At 37.3% G+C, this 15,965-nt stretch overlaps 3 protein-coding genes and 1 long non-coding RNA gene across 6 annotated transcripts in view; 2 read left to right on the forward strand and 2 right to left on the reverse strand.

Moving 5' to 3' along the window:
- Nucleotides 1-127: 127 nt before the first annotated feature.
- Nucleotides 128-4,690, forward strand: LOC132131938 (antithrombin-III-like). 2 transcript variants are annotated; one of them, XM_059544122.1, is made up of 8 exons: nucleotides 128-261; nucleotides 701-1,114; nucleotides 1,193-1,408; nucleotides 1,487-1,624; nucleotides 3,583-3,801; nucleotides 3,884-4,058; nucleotides 4,265-4,329; nucleotides 4,450-4,690. In XM_059544122.1, exons 2-8 carry the CDS (start codon nucleotides 755-757, stop codon nucleotides 4,627-4,629), a joined length of 1,353 nt encoding a protein of 450 aa, XP_059400105.1. In that variant the 5' UTR covers nucleotides 128-261; nucleotides 701-754; the 3' UTR covers nucleotides 4,630-4,690. The 2 variants fall into 2 exon arrangements, with proteins under 2 accessions (XP_059400105.1, XP_059400106.1); XM_059544123.1 differs by having other exon boundaries at nucleotides 129-261; nucleotides 754-1,114.
- Nucleotides 4,691-5,683: 993 nt separating this feature from the next.
- LOC132131772 (uncharacterized) lies at nucleotides 5,684-7,804 on the forward strand. The gene is made up of 2 exons (XR_009428945.1): nucleotides 5,684-7,059; nucleotides 7,231-7,804. It is a non-coding gene; the product is annotated as an uncharacterized LOC132131772 (long non-coding RNA).
- Nucleotides 7,805-8,509: 705 nt separating this feature from the next.
- LOC132131616 (zinc finger and BTB domain-containing protein 37-like) lies at nucleotides 8,510-13,305 on the reverse strand. 2 transcript variants are annotated; one of them, XM_059543678.1, is made up of 4 exons: nucleotides 12,797-13,305; nucleotides 10,315-11,286; nucleotides 9,788-9,887; nucleotides 8,510-9,527 (listed from the first exon to the last, which is right to left on the reverse strand). In XM_059543678.1, exons 2-4 carry the CDS (start codon nucleotides 11,256-11,258, stop codon nucleotides 9,006-9,008), a joined length of 1,566 nt encoding a protein of 521 aa, XP_059399661.1. In that variant the 5' UTR covers nucleotides 11,259-11,286; nucleotides 12,797-13,305; the 3' UTR covers nucleotides 8,510-9,005. The 2 variants fall into 2 exon arrangements, with proteins under 2 accessions (XP_059399661.1, XP_059399660.1); XM_059543677.1 differs by having other exon boundaries at nucleotides 10,315-11,289.
- Nucleotides 13,306-15,899: 2,594 nt separating this feature from the next.
- LOC132131447 (sphingosine 1-phosphate receptor 1-like) overlaps nucleotides 15,900-15,965 on the reverse strand; it is a 2,578-nt gene continuing 2,512 nt past the window's right edge. Inside the window, exon 2 of the mRNA XM_059543471.1 lies at nucleotides 15,900-15,965. This exon is cut by the window's right edge and continues 1,512 nt beyond it. The gene's annotated coding sequence lies outside the window, so the exon portion shown is untranslated.

Raw genomic sequence — 15,965 nt, forward strand, 5'->3', positions numbered from 1 at the left:
ATACTTTCACCTCTTTTTAACATTGTTTTTAACAGATTCCCCATAATTAGTCAATTGTATTTGCTTGTGGCTAACCTAACAAAATGAATCAATAGCACAAAGGTTGTCCTGAGTAAATTTCCTCTAGTCATTCCAGTGCTTTTTAAGGGCACTGACCTATCCAGAGAAGTGTTTTTTTCACTTCGTTCCTTACTTTAGTACAACATAAACTGGTCTTTAGCCCCAAAACTGGTCTTTAACAAGGAAATACAACAACATCAGGTATGTGAAAAATGCATTGAATATCCCGATCCAGAAAGAGCAGTTTTGTTGGAATAGTTGAACGAAGCATTTTCATGGGGTTAAAATTTTAATGACATTTTAACCTCAATTAGACAATCCTAGTATAAAGTCAATCAATTATTGGTAGTGGCATTTAATTCCAATTAAACCTTAATTTGTGACTAGCAGTGTATGATTAAGAAAGTAAAAATTTATGAAATTGACAGAGCTATGGTCATTTAAACTTTAAATGAAGTAACCACTCTGGATTTTAAAGTAAAAGCTGTTAACTGTTTCTTTGTAGAAAAGTACAGTGTTATGGAAACGTTTGCTCTTTGCTAACTGTTTTAAATCTTAAGTACAAAAAAATAAATAAAAACGCTTGCCAATTCACTATAGACATTGTATCTCATGATTCCATGACTTGTTTGACCACCAGAATTTGCACTGAACTGCTTTTGCTGGGCTGGTTTCCCATTCCATCTTGGGCAGGATGAAGTTGTTGGCATGTACGTGGGCTTTATGGGTACTCGCCCTCTGTTCAGTCCAGGCAGCCAAAGATATCTGCAATGCAAAGCCCAAAGATATCCCTTTGGAGCCAATGTGCATCTACCGCAGCCCGGATTCTGAAACACAACCAACTGAAAAACCAGAGAAGATCCCAGCTGGCACCAACCCTCGAGTGTGGGAATTGTCCAAAGCCAACAGTCGCTTCGCCCTCTCGTTTTTCAAGCAACTTGCCAAGGGAAAGTCCAACGATGAAAACATCTTTCTGTCACCAATAAGTATCTCAACGGCTTTCGCCATGACAAAGCTAGGGGCTTGCAACACCACACTGGAGGAGCTCATGAAAGTAAGGTCAAGTAATTGTAACTCCAAATAAAGAACGATCACTTAGCAGGTCAACAACTTCTCTATTCTTCACATGTAGGTGTTTCAGTTCGATACGATAAAGGAGAAGACCTCAGACCAGGTCCATTTCTTCTTCGCCAAGCTGAACTGTCGACTATACCGCAAAAAGCATGAGACAACAAAACTGTTATCCGCTAACCGTTTGTTTGGAGACAAATCAATACTTTTTAATGAGTCCTACCAGCACATCAGTGAGATGGTTTACGGAGCCAAGTTGCTGCCTCTCGATTTTAAGGTTACATTGCCATAAGTGTCTAAATGTAGCACATCTGATCCTTGACCCTGTACTAAACATTAAGGTTTCGTCCTCCAGGGGAAACCGGAAGTTTCAAGGATGACGATAAATGAATGGATAGCCAACAAGACTGAGAACCGAATAAAAGATACCCTGCCAGAAGGCTCAATAGACTCCAACACCATATTAGTCTTGGTGAACACGGTCTACTTCAAAGTAAGTGAGGAGGCAGAGATACTTGTAAATAAGACGCAATTGTTCAGGGTGTCAGTTTATGCTGCATTCAAGTCCTCCTGGGAAGTTCGTACTTACTAGTTGACAACTCTAAAGTACGACGTCGGGTGCGTTCAAGTCAGTTTAGTTGGCACAGAAGGTACCTTCTGTTAATAAATTACAAGAAAATACAACAGGGTTTGTTAACTCTGCGTATAGAAAATGAAGAGCAAAGAATTAGCATATGATGTGTGTTGCGTTTAAAAAATTTTTTATATAATTTATGAAGCCACTTTAATCTGTATCGCATAAAACATATTATTTGTTATATTGCAATCCCGGCTAACAATTTGACCTTAAAAATAACAGACGTTGCATCCATCAAACCATCAATTCTGTCATGTTTCTCATTGACACGACCCCAACTCGGAAACTCAGAGCTTAAAGAAAATTCAGTTTCCCATTCATATTTACAACTTTGTGGTGGCGTTTATGTGCGTTAACTCGTAAATATGATGTATCCAACATGAGTTGAATGCACCATTAGCTCCAACACCAATTAAACACCTGCTAATCAAAGTCCAGTAGCGAACTGTGACTCTTAGGGGCTTTTTATACAACACTATTTTCAACTAAAAACAGAAAACTTTTTATGAGTTCTGGCTGTTCCTTTAAATGTCAGCTGTGTTTTGGGGACCTGAAAATGCAAAGTACATGTTTTTGAAAACGATGCCGTTAACGTCTCCATGTAAACTATGAAAATGCTTATTTGTGAAAATAGTAAAGTCATACGCACATATTATTTGTTTACTCTATAGAAACAAGTCTTTGCACATGCATGTAGTGTTCGACATCGCCAACTACTGGCCTGGCATGCATAATACATTCATGTTCATTCATGTTTATTTCGAGTTATAGCCTGTAGTTAACAGGAAGAGATGATCAAGCTCACTCGCACTTCATGATTTAACTGAAGAGCCTTTACAGTGATTTTTCATGCTACATCAAAGAGCTTCAAAATGGCATTTATTTTTTGGATTTGCCGATAAAATTTACAAAATGTAAAGGACGAGACTTTGTTTCTTATCCAAAGCAACAAAATACAAATTTATAGAATTACAACAAATATGCACAAAGTTAGTACATTTAAAGACTGACCACTAATTTTGCCAACTGACTTTTCTTAAAAAAAACAAAATGGTAGCATCAACGGCAGAAATAAAAAAACAATTGGCACAGGGGCCAAATAGATTTTAACTAACTTACCCATGGAAGATTTACTTAAAGACACGTGTTATTGCTGGGGCTGAAATGCCTCTCAGTTTTCTGGGCCAAATTAAGCTCTTGTGTATATCTTCCTTTTCCAATTAACTCCAAATTTTCTTTTAAAGTTCTTCTTAAAAACCACTATAAATCAGCAACAATGACCTCTTCAGAAATGTTACTTGGTGCTTCCACAGTCAACAGCTTCATAATAGTGGATCTTGTCATAAAGATAAGTGATATCAAATCCCACTGGGGGAGGTATGATTGGTCAATTTTGCTGTCATTTAAAATAAGTCTCTCAATGATTTACTATCGTTCAGCCATCTGTAATTTTATAGCTGGACTACCAATCACAGAGCTGACAGTGTGACCATTCACACAGCCAGTGACGTTTTTGCTGTATGTCGCTAGACTCTGTACTGTGAAGATGCTTGTGGGCGTTCCTACTGCTGTTGCTCTAATGTTATTGGTAGACTGCACATCTTGAAATATCTTTAGGAAATGCAATCACAAATGATATATATTGCTGGTAAAACTAGTCATGTACAGTAGAAGACTTTGACAAATTCTTCAGGATCACTAGAAACTTTCAGGCAAAGTATGTTGGAGCTAAACTCTGAAAATTGGTCCTCCAGGAGCAGGACTGTCCTCCTCTGGCTTGTGAACTCTGTTACTATGTGGTTTTTGTGTTCCAGGGTCAATGGAAACACAAATTTGATAAGGAAAATACCATGAATTCAGACTTTCACGTTAGCGAGACTCATAAGTGTCAAGTGACCATGATGGCCCAAGATCGTAATTTCCAGTATGCCATAATCAATGATGACAAAGTGACGATCCTTGAATTGCCCTACAATGGGGCTGACATCACAATGGTGCTCATATTACCTTTTGAAGGTACAACCCTATCGGAAGTAAGTCGATTATAAACAATAGATAAAATGTTCTCCTAAAAAATCTTCTCCTCTATTCCTAACAAAACTGCATCTAATTAAGGTGGTGGAAAACATGAACCTCAAGAAACTTGAAGGTTGGTTACAAGCCATGAGAGAGACCAGAGTGTCTGTGCAGCTTCCTCGTTTTCGTATCGAGGACAACTTTAGCCTCAAAGAGCAGCTGATGAAAATGGGCCTGGAACATCTTTTTAGTCCAGGAAACGCCAGTCTCCCAGGTATGAAAATAGCTGTTGTTCCAAACAAGTATGACTTCTGTAGAACATAAAAGCTACTAGGAAAGTAGAGCTCAAGTCGTATCGACTACTTCTATGGGAACTTGCCTTGATTACTATGAAATTTTGCTGTATGGATTTCCTGTATGGACATCTTGAGTTCTGATGAATCTGTCCAGTAATACTGTCACAACGTTGTGTTGTGCTAGGGATGGTTGCCGATGATGGATACAACTTGTACATTTCCAACGCCTACCATAAGGCCTTCCTTGAGGTAAAATACATTCAGTATAATTTACAATCTCAAGCAGCATGTTTTTATGATTAGTCTAACTGTGTACCAAGACGGATTACACAATTTCTTAGCCAGTGGTCTGGTTTTCCAATTTTTCAGGTGAATGAAGAAGGTAGCAAGGCTGCTGCCGCCACAGCAGTTGTTGCTACCGTACGTTCCATAAGCATCTACGCAGAGGATTTTGTTGCGGACCGACCCTTCCTTCTGCTTATCCGCGAAACAAGCATCAATGCCTTGATCTTCACCGGCCGAGTTGCAAATCCTTGTGGGAGCAGCTAATATGGATTGGATATGATCCAACATCCACGACGGTTATCAAACGTCCACCCTTTTAACATGACAGAGCGGTCTTCTTTCTTCATTATTGCTTAAAAATGAACATTAAATTTGTCACAATATATTGTTTTTCCTCAGTTAACCAAGCAAGCACTGGAAACAAACACATGACGAGAAGCAAAGAGGATTTTAAACAAATAAATAAAAGCAATATGTACAGGCACAGAACAAGGATAAAACAGGTTTATTTTTTCATATTAGAAATTTGGGTTTAGCAGTATCACACAATCTGGGCTTACATAATAATACATTTAAAGAACAGAATTAAAAATCCTTCACAGTAACACTTAAAGTGCGTTATTTCTATTTAGAAGAATGGACATGACACATTGTCAGTGAGGAAAAAAAAACAGTGGTTATTGTGAAAATGGCATTCGCATTATTAAATGATTATATTTCTGATTGCTTTACCATTTTAAATGTGAGAAGTCTTAAATTTTAAGTAATCATAATCTCAATTTCAAATACTTTAATCACCTACAAATATCATTTCTAAAATCAAAATGTTTAAACATTGACCTTTTTAATAATTATTCTGATTTGCTATTTAAATTAGAGTAATTGACTTCTACGGCAATAATGCTCATGTTTTAAAATGTGGACCTTTTTTAACAATAAAATACCTATTATATTTTGTTTTATTTCATGGATATGCAAGATAAAATATTTCCTGAAGTATGATTTAAATTAAAGTGATTAACGTCTCATAAGACGCATGAAAAGAACTTTGCTTTTTGCAAAATAAACCAATATAGCAAGACAAATTGTAAATGTCAATTTTTTGGCTTCTATTGGTGCAAATTTAGATGCCTGGAAATGTATTTATATTTGGCTGCTACAAAAGACAAAGACAACATGCAAATAAACTTGAACTTGACGGGTCAGACGAAATACAATGTCTTATTTCCTTGTACAAAGACTCTTTTGAGGTATTAAAAAAATAAAGGACTTTTTTTTTTTCCTTTCTTTCTTTTTTTTTAACAAAGCATCATGTTTGCTTGCTTTTCAGACAGACTAAGTTATGAAAAATATACGTAGTCTATTTGCACCCAAGTAAAATGTGTTGCTAGTACAAAATATTTGCTCCAGAGGGACAATACTGAACAAACTCAGTGTTGTCATTCGGTCTTACCAAAAAACTAGTAAGTAGAGACATGCACTGTAGAACTTTTCACAAGCTAGACCATGAAACAAATGGGGGGAGCTGGGGGGAGGGGCATGTTAATGTAATCACTTAAACAAATTTTATCGCATTTGCCAATATGTATAATTGCTTTACAAGTTCAAAATACATATTTTTTTCTCGTCGAAAAACAACTGGTCATCCGTTTCACAACTTTTAAAAAGATAATGCGTTTGTTATAGTGCGTTTTAATTTTGCACCACTTTATCTGAAAGCAATTTCTTAACTGGAATTGGGCTGAAATATTGCTTCAGAAGTAGCTTCATTTGAAACTGCACATTCTGTAACACTGCATTAAGATTAGACAAATTTTGGTTAGAAATGACTTGTTCAGTCAACACCATTAAACTGCAGTAGATGTATTGTCATGCAGAAACATTAAATATTACAGCCTAATATATACACTGCAGCAACACATTTATCCTCCACCATGTTATTTAAAGCTTGAAAACTAATACAAAAGCCAAACATAATATTTGAATGAATAATATTGTTTAAAATAAAAACCATCAATGTTTTCAAGATCAACGACAGATATGCACAAAGGGAAAACATGCTGAAAGTTATCATAAGCCCTAAAGCCCAAATTAATTATTAAATTTAGACTTCTAAAATATGCAGTAAGATAACTGGAATGACTGATTATAGATATAGATCCCTTGTTATTAGATTGCAATTAATTCATTCACAGAGAGATAATTTAAGTCACTATCACCTATATATGACAAAACAGGCCCATGCCCCAAACCTAATCGAAACTTAAAAGCAAAGTCCATAAAAAATAACATCTTTTTTTGATATATTATAACATATTAGATTATGATTATGTTGTTTACAGACAAAATCATTTGCCCTTTTCTAATATCATGAGGTTGCACTGTGACATATAAAAGCAATGTTAACATGCTCTTCTATTTACCTGGGTTCTGTGCTGTACAACAAATGTGAAATTATAAAATTTTCAGGATTGTATTTCACTGTGACTACTTCTGAGGCATGAGTATTTACACTGAGAGGAAATGTTCATATGTAGGTTTTTTTTTTTCTTTTTTTTTCTGCACTTGTGAAATATGTCGACCCTATTTACCCCAGAGCTTGAATTCTAAGTAAGAAAATCTGCTTGGTACAAGCCAAAGAAAAAGTAAACAGTGAGTTCCTGATATTTGTAAGAAATGTTTACCTGTTGACCTGTGTTTACAGATGTGAGTAACGGTAAAAGTTCTGACCTGTGTTGATATTATGTGAGGTGCACAAAATCCCAATTTTAAACATCAGTAGCTGATTTTTATATGCATCAACCCTTTCATTAAAACGTCAGTCACAACCAAGTGTGATTCACAGCCTTATAAAAATTATAACAGTTTTACTTTCGCCTAAAACGCCTTTGTTTTTGTTGATTATACTAGAAACTGTCTCTGTATAGTTATTACAAGTATAAATTTGTCTAAATATGCATAAGTGACGCATGTATATAGATCTACAAAAATTCTAAAAACAAAACAAAACACACCCCCACCCCATTTTTAAGTGCCTGATGTACTCTTTTTCCTCTCCACCCTTCAAATATTAAGGGTTTAAGAACTTCCAATTTCAGTTGCTTTGGTTACTGAAAGCACCAACTGGAAACATCTGTTCATAAGCCAAGTGTAAAGGCACTTGACCCCAAGGTTAAAGTGCCTTCCATCAGATGAAGGGAAATCTTACACTCAAAGTCATTCCGTGGCATTTCGGCGTATCCCAGACATCACAGACATACGGTTTACGTTTTCCTAAATGGCGTAGATGACCAAGTCCGCATTTTGGTTCGTCTCAGCCTTAGAATCATTTCTTTTGACTTGACACAAAAAAAGGAACAAGGGTACATCCCCTAAGAGACCCCTTACTCCTGGTCAAACACATTCTTATAAACAAAATATTGGCAAACCAGTAAAACAAGTTGGTGAGACTATCGAAACTCAACTAGTGACTTAAAATGCATGAAAAGAAATAAACACTGAACATAAAATTCAGCTGAGTGCATCCACGCATCTGTGTGCGACAGATCAGTATTGCGAAGTAATGTGAGAAAGAGGTAATGGAGCGGTCTATTGTAGCTTATCTGAGGTTGAAGGATTTCCTTGTTTTATATCACTGTATCGCCAACATTCAGCAGCTGAGTTGTTCAGTTTAGAGATGTATGAAGGCATTAATGGGAAATAAACTTGAAATAAATATATGTCACTGCTATACTCTACCAATGTATTTTCACCATGAGTGCCTATATCACAGTATTTCTACCAAATTTAAAAGTAAAATAATGATTTTTTCTTGTTATAAACTCAAAGTTCTAGAAAAACAATTTCCTTGTAATGTGAGCAATGTGTTTGGGTTCTATGGCAGGCCGGATCGGCACTTAACACAAAACAAAAAAAATAAATCAAGAATCTGATGTTAGGTCAGACCTGAGGGTCCCTAATAAAAAACTGAACCCGTTTTCCTAAGCTTGCCATGGCTGGGGAGCGCAAAGTCTAGCCCCAGGTTAATTTATCAAGATTGTCTCAAGGCAAAGTAGCAAAGGACTACGATGTCCTCTCTTTTTATAACTCATCATCTGGCACAAAGAAGTTTGGCAATTTTGATGCAATTTGACCAAATCATAGCTAGAGCTTCTCTTTTAGTTTATCCTGAAAGATCTGTAGTAGTACAAAAATATAAAAATAACATATAAAAGACAGGAAATTAAAAGAAAAATCACTGCATCCAGTGGTGTGTGAGGTTGTTGGAGTGTGGCTTGTCTTCATATATTGACGTCCTGTTCAGTTTGCATGGCGAAGGTAGATGTGGTTTAAAGCAGATATACCATTTATAAATCCCTAGAGAACACTATTCCTACCAAATTGTTCCTTGCATCTTTGTTATCACTGGAAAAAATAGAGGATCTTCGTCCAAGTAGGATGCAGAAGACTTTCTTTTTTTTTTTATCCGTTCCTCATCGACAGCAGCTGAGAGAACCTCATGCTCACTCAACTCCTTCCAACTTGTAAATTCAGTGTTGATGGTGTGAGACAAGGGACAGAGGGATTTCTCAAGAAAAGGTCCTGTTGGACCCCACTGTCCTGTGTCTCCCTAAACTTGTGACGTTTTTGTTCAAAGCCTTTCAGTCGGGTCCAGTAGTGGATACCGAAGGTTGGACACCTTCTCCGAAGGACGAGCCGCCACCTCCCCCTCCACCATTGCCCTCAGATTCCTCCTGGGAGGGCGACTCATCTTCGTTTTGGCCTCCACGGGAGGTGACCGTGGTAGTCTCGGGTGAGGCACTATGGGACACCTCCTGTGGGGCACAACCTGGATGGTTTTTGCGGAAGTGCTGGTTGAGGATTGCCTGGAACGGGAAGCTCTTGCTGCAGACGTGGCAATGGAAAGGCTTATTTCCTGTGTGCTTACGGATGTGGTATTCGAGTTGGTCCTTGCGGGTGTACTTCTTCCCGCAAATTCGGCAAACGAAGGGGGTAATGCCCATGTGCAGGCGCATGTGACGATCTAGGCTGCCCTTCTGGTTGAAGGACTTGCAGCAGTAAATGCAGGTGAGACGGGGGTTGTAGCGGAACCACCGATCACCTACCTGTTCTCGTAGGTACTCCTCGTATCCCCCCATGTCAAACGCAGCTTGTTCCTCTACCTAGTAAAGGAAATGTGAGAGCTTATGGTTTGTTTTCATTATTCCCACCCCTTTCCCCAATTGAAATGCACTCTAAGTTAGGCACACCAGCTGTTCTAAGTATTACACAACTGAAGGCAATTTAAGGTTTCTTATTTGCTCGGTAAGGTGTGCTCCACTGATATTCCTTTGGAACTACTTCAACTGTGTTCAGAAATCATAAAAAGTTCAACCAAGGATTGTAAGTGTATAGAGCCAAGTCTTGATCAAGGTTGCCTTACCTGTGAGGTGGGGTGTCTCTGATTGTCGACTCTTCCTGGAGACTCACTCTTGGATCTCTGGTGATCAGCCATCACAATCACACTTCCTGTTGGACTAAACCTGAAAGAAAAACACAGTATAGGTTCAATCTTTTAGAGGACACTTGTTGGCAGAAGAAAATGGGTTACTGGGGTAAATGCATCAGATTTTAAAGTATCACACCTGGACTTTCCAAACCTTATAATCAATAAGAAAGGAAGTTTGCGACTACATCCAGAGTAGAATGGGATACTTATTCAATATGGTTTCATCAAGTACTCATTGGATAATGTAAATAGTTAAAAGGAAGGGGTTGAAAAGTAAGAAGGCTTGGTGACATTAGCTGAAATAGAAACTTGTTTTAGAAGTGGAGAAAGGCACTATATTTGGATAAAAGACTAATTCCATCAAAATAACATGAACTTATGAATTCTGTTCAATAAGAATAAGATTTTGATTTTGATTTCATTTCGACGTTGAAAGTAAACTAACGAAAGACTTTACACACCTCTCTGTTTCACTGAAGCTGCTGGACGGCTGGGAGCTTTTCCCACCTCTTCCTCCTTCTTGCACCAGAGTGCTACGTCCTGAGGTGTCAATCATCACTGTTGGCCCCTCCTCGGCCCCACTGCCCTCTTCCGCCGACGCCTGGGTCTCAGCTCCCATCCACTCATCCATCCTTTCTGTCTTAATCCGAAACCCGTCCACCATCCGCACATTCTCCTCTCCTCCTCTTTCCACCTCAGTCCCCGTCTCGACATACCACTGCCCAGCTCGGTTAATACGGAGAATGGGCTCTTTCCCAGTTCCCACTTCCTCTGAGCCAATGCCACTGTGCTCCACAATCTGGGGACTCATGGACTCCCCAGGGGGACTGATCTCTCGGACTTCCCTCACATCACGGATGTTGATCACCCCAGTGTTGCCAATCAATCGGGAACTGGTATGTCTGGGACTTAGGGAGCTGGACCCACCTAACCCGGTCCCACCTCTTCCTGAGTCAATGGTTTGGTTGGCAGTCCTGTGAGCCCCATTCCCGATCTCCCCTTCCACATCTGACAGACTGATTTTAAAGTGGATTCCTTCTAAAATCTGGGTGCAACGGTCAATAATGTGCTGCATTTGAAGGAAGCTGGCAGCCGTCAGGTAGCTGATGATATCAGCAAGCTGCAAGCATAAGCGTCCCGTGTAGCAGAAGGAAAGTAGCTGCTCGAACACGGTTGGGTTGCGGATTACTGATATGGACACGGTGCTCATCTCGCTCAGTGACATGTGATCCCTGAAGTAGGGTGAGCTGGCGGCGAGGACCACCTTGTGGGCACGAAAACTGTGGCCCTGAACATTGACCACAATGTCACACAGACGGCCCTGTATTCGCAACTGGTTCAGATGCGACAGGACGGAGTTGCTGAAGTCCGGAATATCAAGTTGGATGCTTCCTGCTCGTTCCATGCGGACTGCCTATTACTGCTTTTAAAAGCTGCTGATAAAAAAAAAATTAAAAAAAAGTTTAGAACTGTTACAGAGGGACTTTCTGAGAAAGTCAGAATTTAAAATCATGCAACACCAGCATTATTAACAAACAATGTTAAATATATTCTTAAAAAATCCAAACAGTTCCTCCTATCCCAACTTTAAACACAGAGATAACAATAATTAAACCATTCGTAGACCGATTCCCACAGAAAGTGTAAACATTGTCTCTCTGTGGTGTGACTTTAGGGTGGGACCAATGGCAGACAGGGGAGTGTTCGAAAACCTGTTTTATAAAAAGAGAAATTAGCTGTACTCCAATTTATAGGGTCTCTACTTAGTGTTCACTGCACCCTGGCCTACACACTCAACAGGAGATATTTGTAGAAGTTCACTTCACCTGACAAAATTTGGTTTTATTGAAAACTCAAGTCACACTGTCACAGACACCACTAGAGTCAGGTAGGAATTTTAGAAATAAATATACATTACCATACTTTAAAATATATAAATGTATAGAACAACTCCATGCTGTACTTATATACAGTATTATATATATAAATAAACACACCTAGTTTAGTAATAAACTAATGTTTAAAGTGAAAATGTGATGTTTTCTCGCTATTAACATCTCACATCTCTGTTTACACGCTCAAAAACAGCATAAAAAGCAATTTTTATGTGCTTTTTTGTTCATCAGCCTGAATAAAAATGCGTCACATTTTTTTTTTGCCACATTTTTCTGTTCAAAATCCCATCCTATTAGAGTATGTACTGAATTTGATAAATAATTGACTAGTGGGACCAGTGTTCTTGGTACCTATAGCGCTTGCATGTGGAAAGAGCCACACGGCTCATCATTTTTATTTTTATTTGTCAGCTTTTCTGAATCTGACAGCTCCTCAGCTTAATAAGTCTTATGGTACAGGAACGTTTCCTGACTGCAAAACTCACAATGTCAGTAGATGCAATCCATCAATTATTACTGCATATTTGGGCACAACGCACATTCAACATTCTATATAGTAGGGAAGTGACACATCTGAAGTGCTACAAAATGCCTTGTGGGTAAATAACCCCCTTTCCACTTCCTGTAAAGTCATATGCCAATGTACACTCCTTCCCGAAGCAGTTTGCAGTGCAAATCTTAAATTTTACTTAGTGGCCAAATGTCTTCTAAAGTCCATTATGTGATTGGGCAATTTAAACATACCCATGTTTTGCAAAAGTTACACACTTCATCTATAAGAACTGACACTGTTGTTTGTGACACTTAACATTGCAATGTAACAAAGCTCCAGATTTAAATGTTGGGTAATTAAATGAATGGGTTAACAGCAGCAATTACAACAACCTGTTTAATTACAAGCTTGATTCACGAACACCATAAATACATGTTTCATTACGAACATTAAGGATAACATTAAATTACGTAGTTACATAGTAGCATTGCAACAATAACGATGCAATGTAAGAAAGTTAGATTTGTAGTGAGATGCACATTTTTTTTACCTCACCTTTTTAATAACAGGCACCAAAAACGCTCCACTATATTTTTCGGCACACTTGCACTTTATGGCTACAAACCACAGCTGTTAGAGAGCAAAGTTGCCATTTTTTTCATTGCATAGGTCAGTAGGATTGAGTCGCAGTGCTACTTTGTCTCTCTCAGTTTTTGACATAGTATCGGCCGACGGCGTGGCACCTCAGCTCGGTTCCAGTAACACACTGCAGCGCGGTGATGCGATGAAGCCTACCCGAAAAACACGCACACACCCCGGTGCAGAACAGGCAGGGAGGTGCCTTACCCCAGTCCACGCCAAATCTATATTAAAAAAATACAACGCCAAATACGATTTTCCTTTTTCGACAGCCTGTTCTGGGTGATTTGGCTTTGAATCCTCCCCATTTCACGACCACTATTTAACGTTATACTTATCGCCAGGTATTCTGCTGTCGCTTTCGGTTCCTCCGCCGCTCTCATATTCCCCCATGTATAACATGAGCCAATGTACAGAAAACAGCATTCTGGGAAATGTAGTTCTGTCCAACTACAGCCATAGCAACCAAAAATTAAGAAATTCCACGACAGGGACTCGCGCTCCCATGATCCTTTGCTTTACCACCGCTGTGTAAGTGGGTAAAAAGAGTTCGTTTGCATTTTTTGGTGACACTTCATATATTTTATGTGTGAGGGAGTTTAAAAAAGGTATTAACTTACTGTTTAAAAAAAATTACATTAATGTTGCATTTTATGAATACATTTAACAAATGTAAAATAAACTAGCGTTGCAGGGCAATGCAGGCCCATTTCATGACATCAATAAAACTGAACCCAACGAACCCATGAAAAAAAAAATTATTTGCATTGCATTTTGAGAATGAAACCTTTACCGTTTTAAAATTGTATTGTACTGCATGTTGTAGTTACATTTTCATAGTAATGCTTTGGTTCTCTGAAAAAAGACAAATTTGAGCTATAGCATTCATCATTGAGCTAAAGCAACAAAATTGTTTCCACAATTCAACTTTTAACAATAATTTCTGTTATTTCTACATTTGAGTTTATGAACTCCAGAGTTTGAATTTCTGATTATTAACAGTTTCAAATAAAAATCCTATATCAGTAAACAAATCATAAGGGATAGGCTGCAGTAAGTTTTTTTTACAGTAATAATACTGAATAATTAATAATAAGTATAATAATTATAATTTAAGGGAAAAAATTATGCCGCACCGCATTTCTTATTTCTGTGTCTGTAAACTAAATGGGTTGTTAATTCATTACATATTCATGAATCTTTTTGAATCAGCATCTAGATTTTAGATTTAAATATATATTTTGGATGTATAAAGGAAAGTATGCACTGGGTAATTACACACACACACACACACACACACACACACAAAGCAAATTAACTGTATCACGAAGTAGTATCATGAAACTGAATATGTCAGAAATTCACCCATTTTAATTTAAATGTGGATTATCAGTGTAAATGTGTACATTTAAGCATGTATAATAATAATTATTTCTAAAAATCTTAAAATCGAATAAAGAAGCAATTTTATCAGTTGTCCAGTAAGTGGCGCTCTTTGCTCATATATGAGAATTGTTTGCTACTCTGAATTATATTTACATTATATCTTATTGTCCTTTGTGCTCTTCGTGAGTTATTAAATTGCCTTATAATTTAATTGCATCTATATAACCATATTATTTAATTGTAATTCTATTTACAGCTACAATAGTCTTCAAAAGTCTGAGACCACTTGTGAAAATTATTAAATTTTGAATTATTCTAAATGTACAAATTAATTATGGATAAAGTATTATTTCTTTTGATAACTAATGATAGTGTCACCATAAAAATTTGAGTTTAATAATTACTGAAATAATTACCATGAAAAATTAAGATGAATTTTAAGTATGTCTCTCTTTTCTCTATAATGACAGCAGCACTTAAGCAGATGGGTTTTGAATCTTGAACTTACTTCAATGAAAAAACATTAGACTTTTTTTCAGAATTAATTCTTAGGATTTAATTTTGAAATTTGCTTCTGCATTGCAGATTTTCAATATATATGGTCTCTAAATTCTAAATACTAAGCAAAACATTTCAATATAATTTTTAATTAAATCAAATCACAACTTTGATTGCTTTTTCTTCAACAATATTTATTAACAACTAAAAGAACAAAAACACATGTACTAGATGTTACAATGTGCAACACTGAACAGGGATAAAACTGGCTCATGATTTGATTGTATGTATGAGGAACAGAAAAATACAAGCGTGTACATTAATTCTGTTGTAACGTGACAGGCCAACAGAAAATTATAGACATAGACATTAATCTTAATTTCCCCAGATATTTCCATCCCATCGAATTAACTTCGTTAGAGTTAAGCCATGCAACCAAACAAAGACAAAACTACCTCTGATGGGTGGCAGAGCAGATCAATGTGCACGAGCTATGAAACACAGCTTACTTAAAATAATAAAATATATTTACAATTAATTAACACAACACTTAGTTCCATCCCTCCATGTTTCAAATTAATTGGAACCATTTCAAGATAAATTAATATTGACAGCTAATGTACATGCACAATCTTCTACAACAACAGTTTATTTGTTGAAAGTTGAAGAAAAACTACAGAGCCCCGCACATGACAAGCAAGAAAAAATAAATAAATCGTGCGTACGATTTTGCAAATACAGGGAACTAATTAGTAAATCGTGCGCACAATTTATAAATCGAGTGAATGAAATAGTAAATCAAGGGAACGCAATAGTAATCGTGTGCACATTTTAGTACACTGAGGGAATGAATTAGTAAATCGTGCACACGATTTAGCCTACTATTTTTTTCCTGCATGCCATGTGCGGGGCTCTGTAAAAAACAAATGCATTTACAAAATACATTCTGGATCAGGGGCACAATAGCATCCTAATACCATAGTGTTAACTCAAAGAAAGACAAGTACCTCTTGACGTCATATCTTCAATTTAATTCCAAAAATGTAGTACAAACAACCACAACAAGCTAGTATTTCTCACATCAATCCATTTTAGACCGAGTCAGTAATGCCTATGGTGGTTTTCAAGGAGCAATTCCCTGAAAAGTGCTTGTCTACAGGTATCCATTTGACGGGGATAAAAAAAAACTCGGAATAATGGT

Source organism: Carassius carassius, chromosome 48 (genome assembly GCF_963082965.1).
Source record: "Carassius carassius chromosome 48, fCarCar2.1, whole genome shotgun sequence".
Taxonomy (NCBI): domain Eukaryota; kingdom Metazoa; phylum Chordata; class Actinopteri; order Cypriniformes; family Cyprinidae; genus Carassius; species Carassius carassius.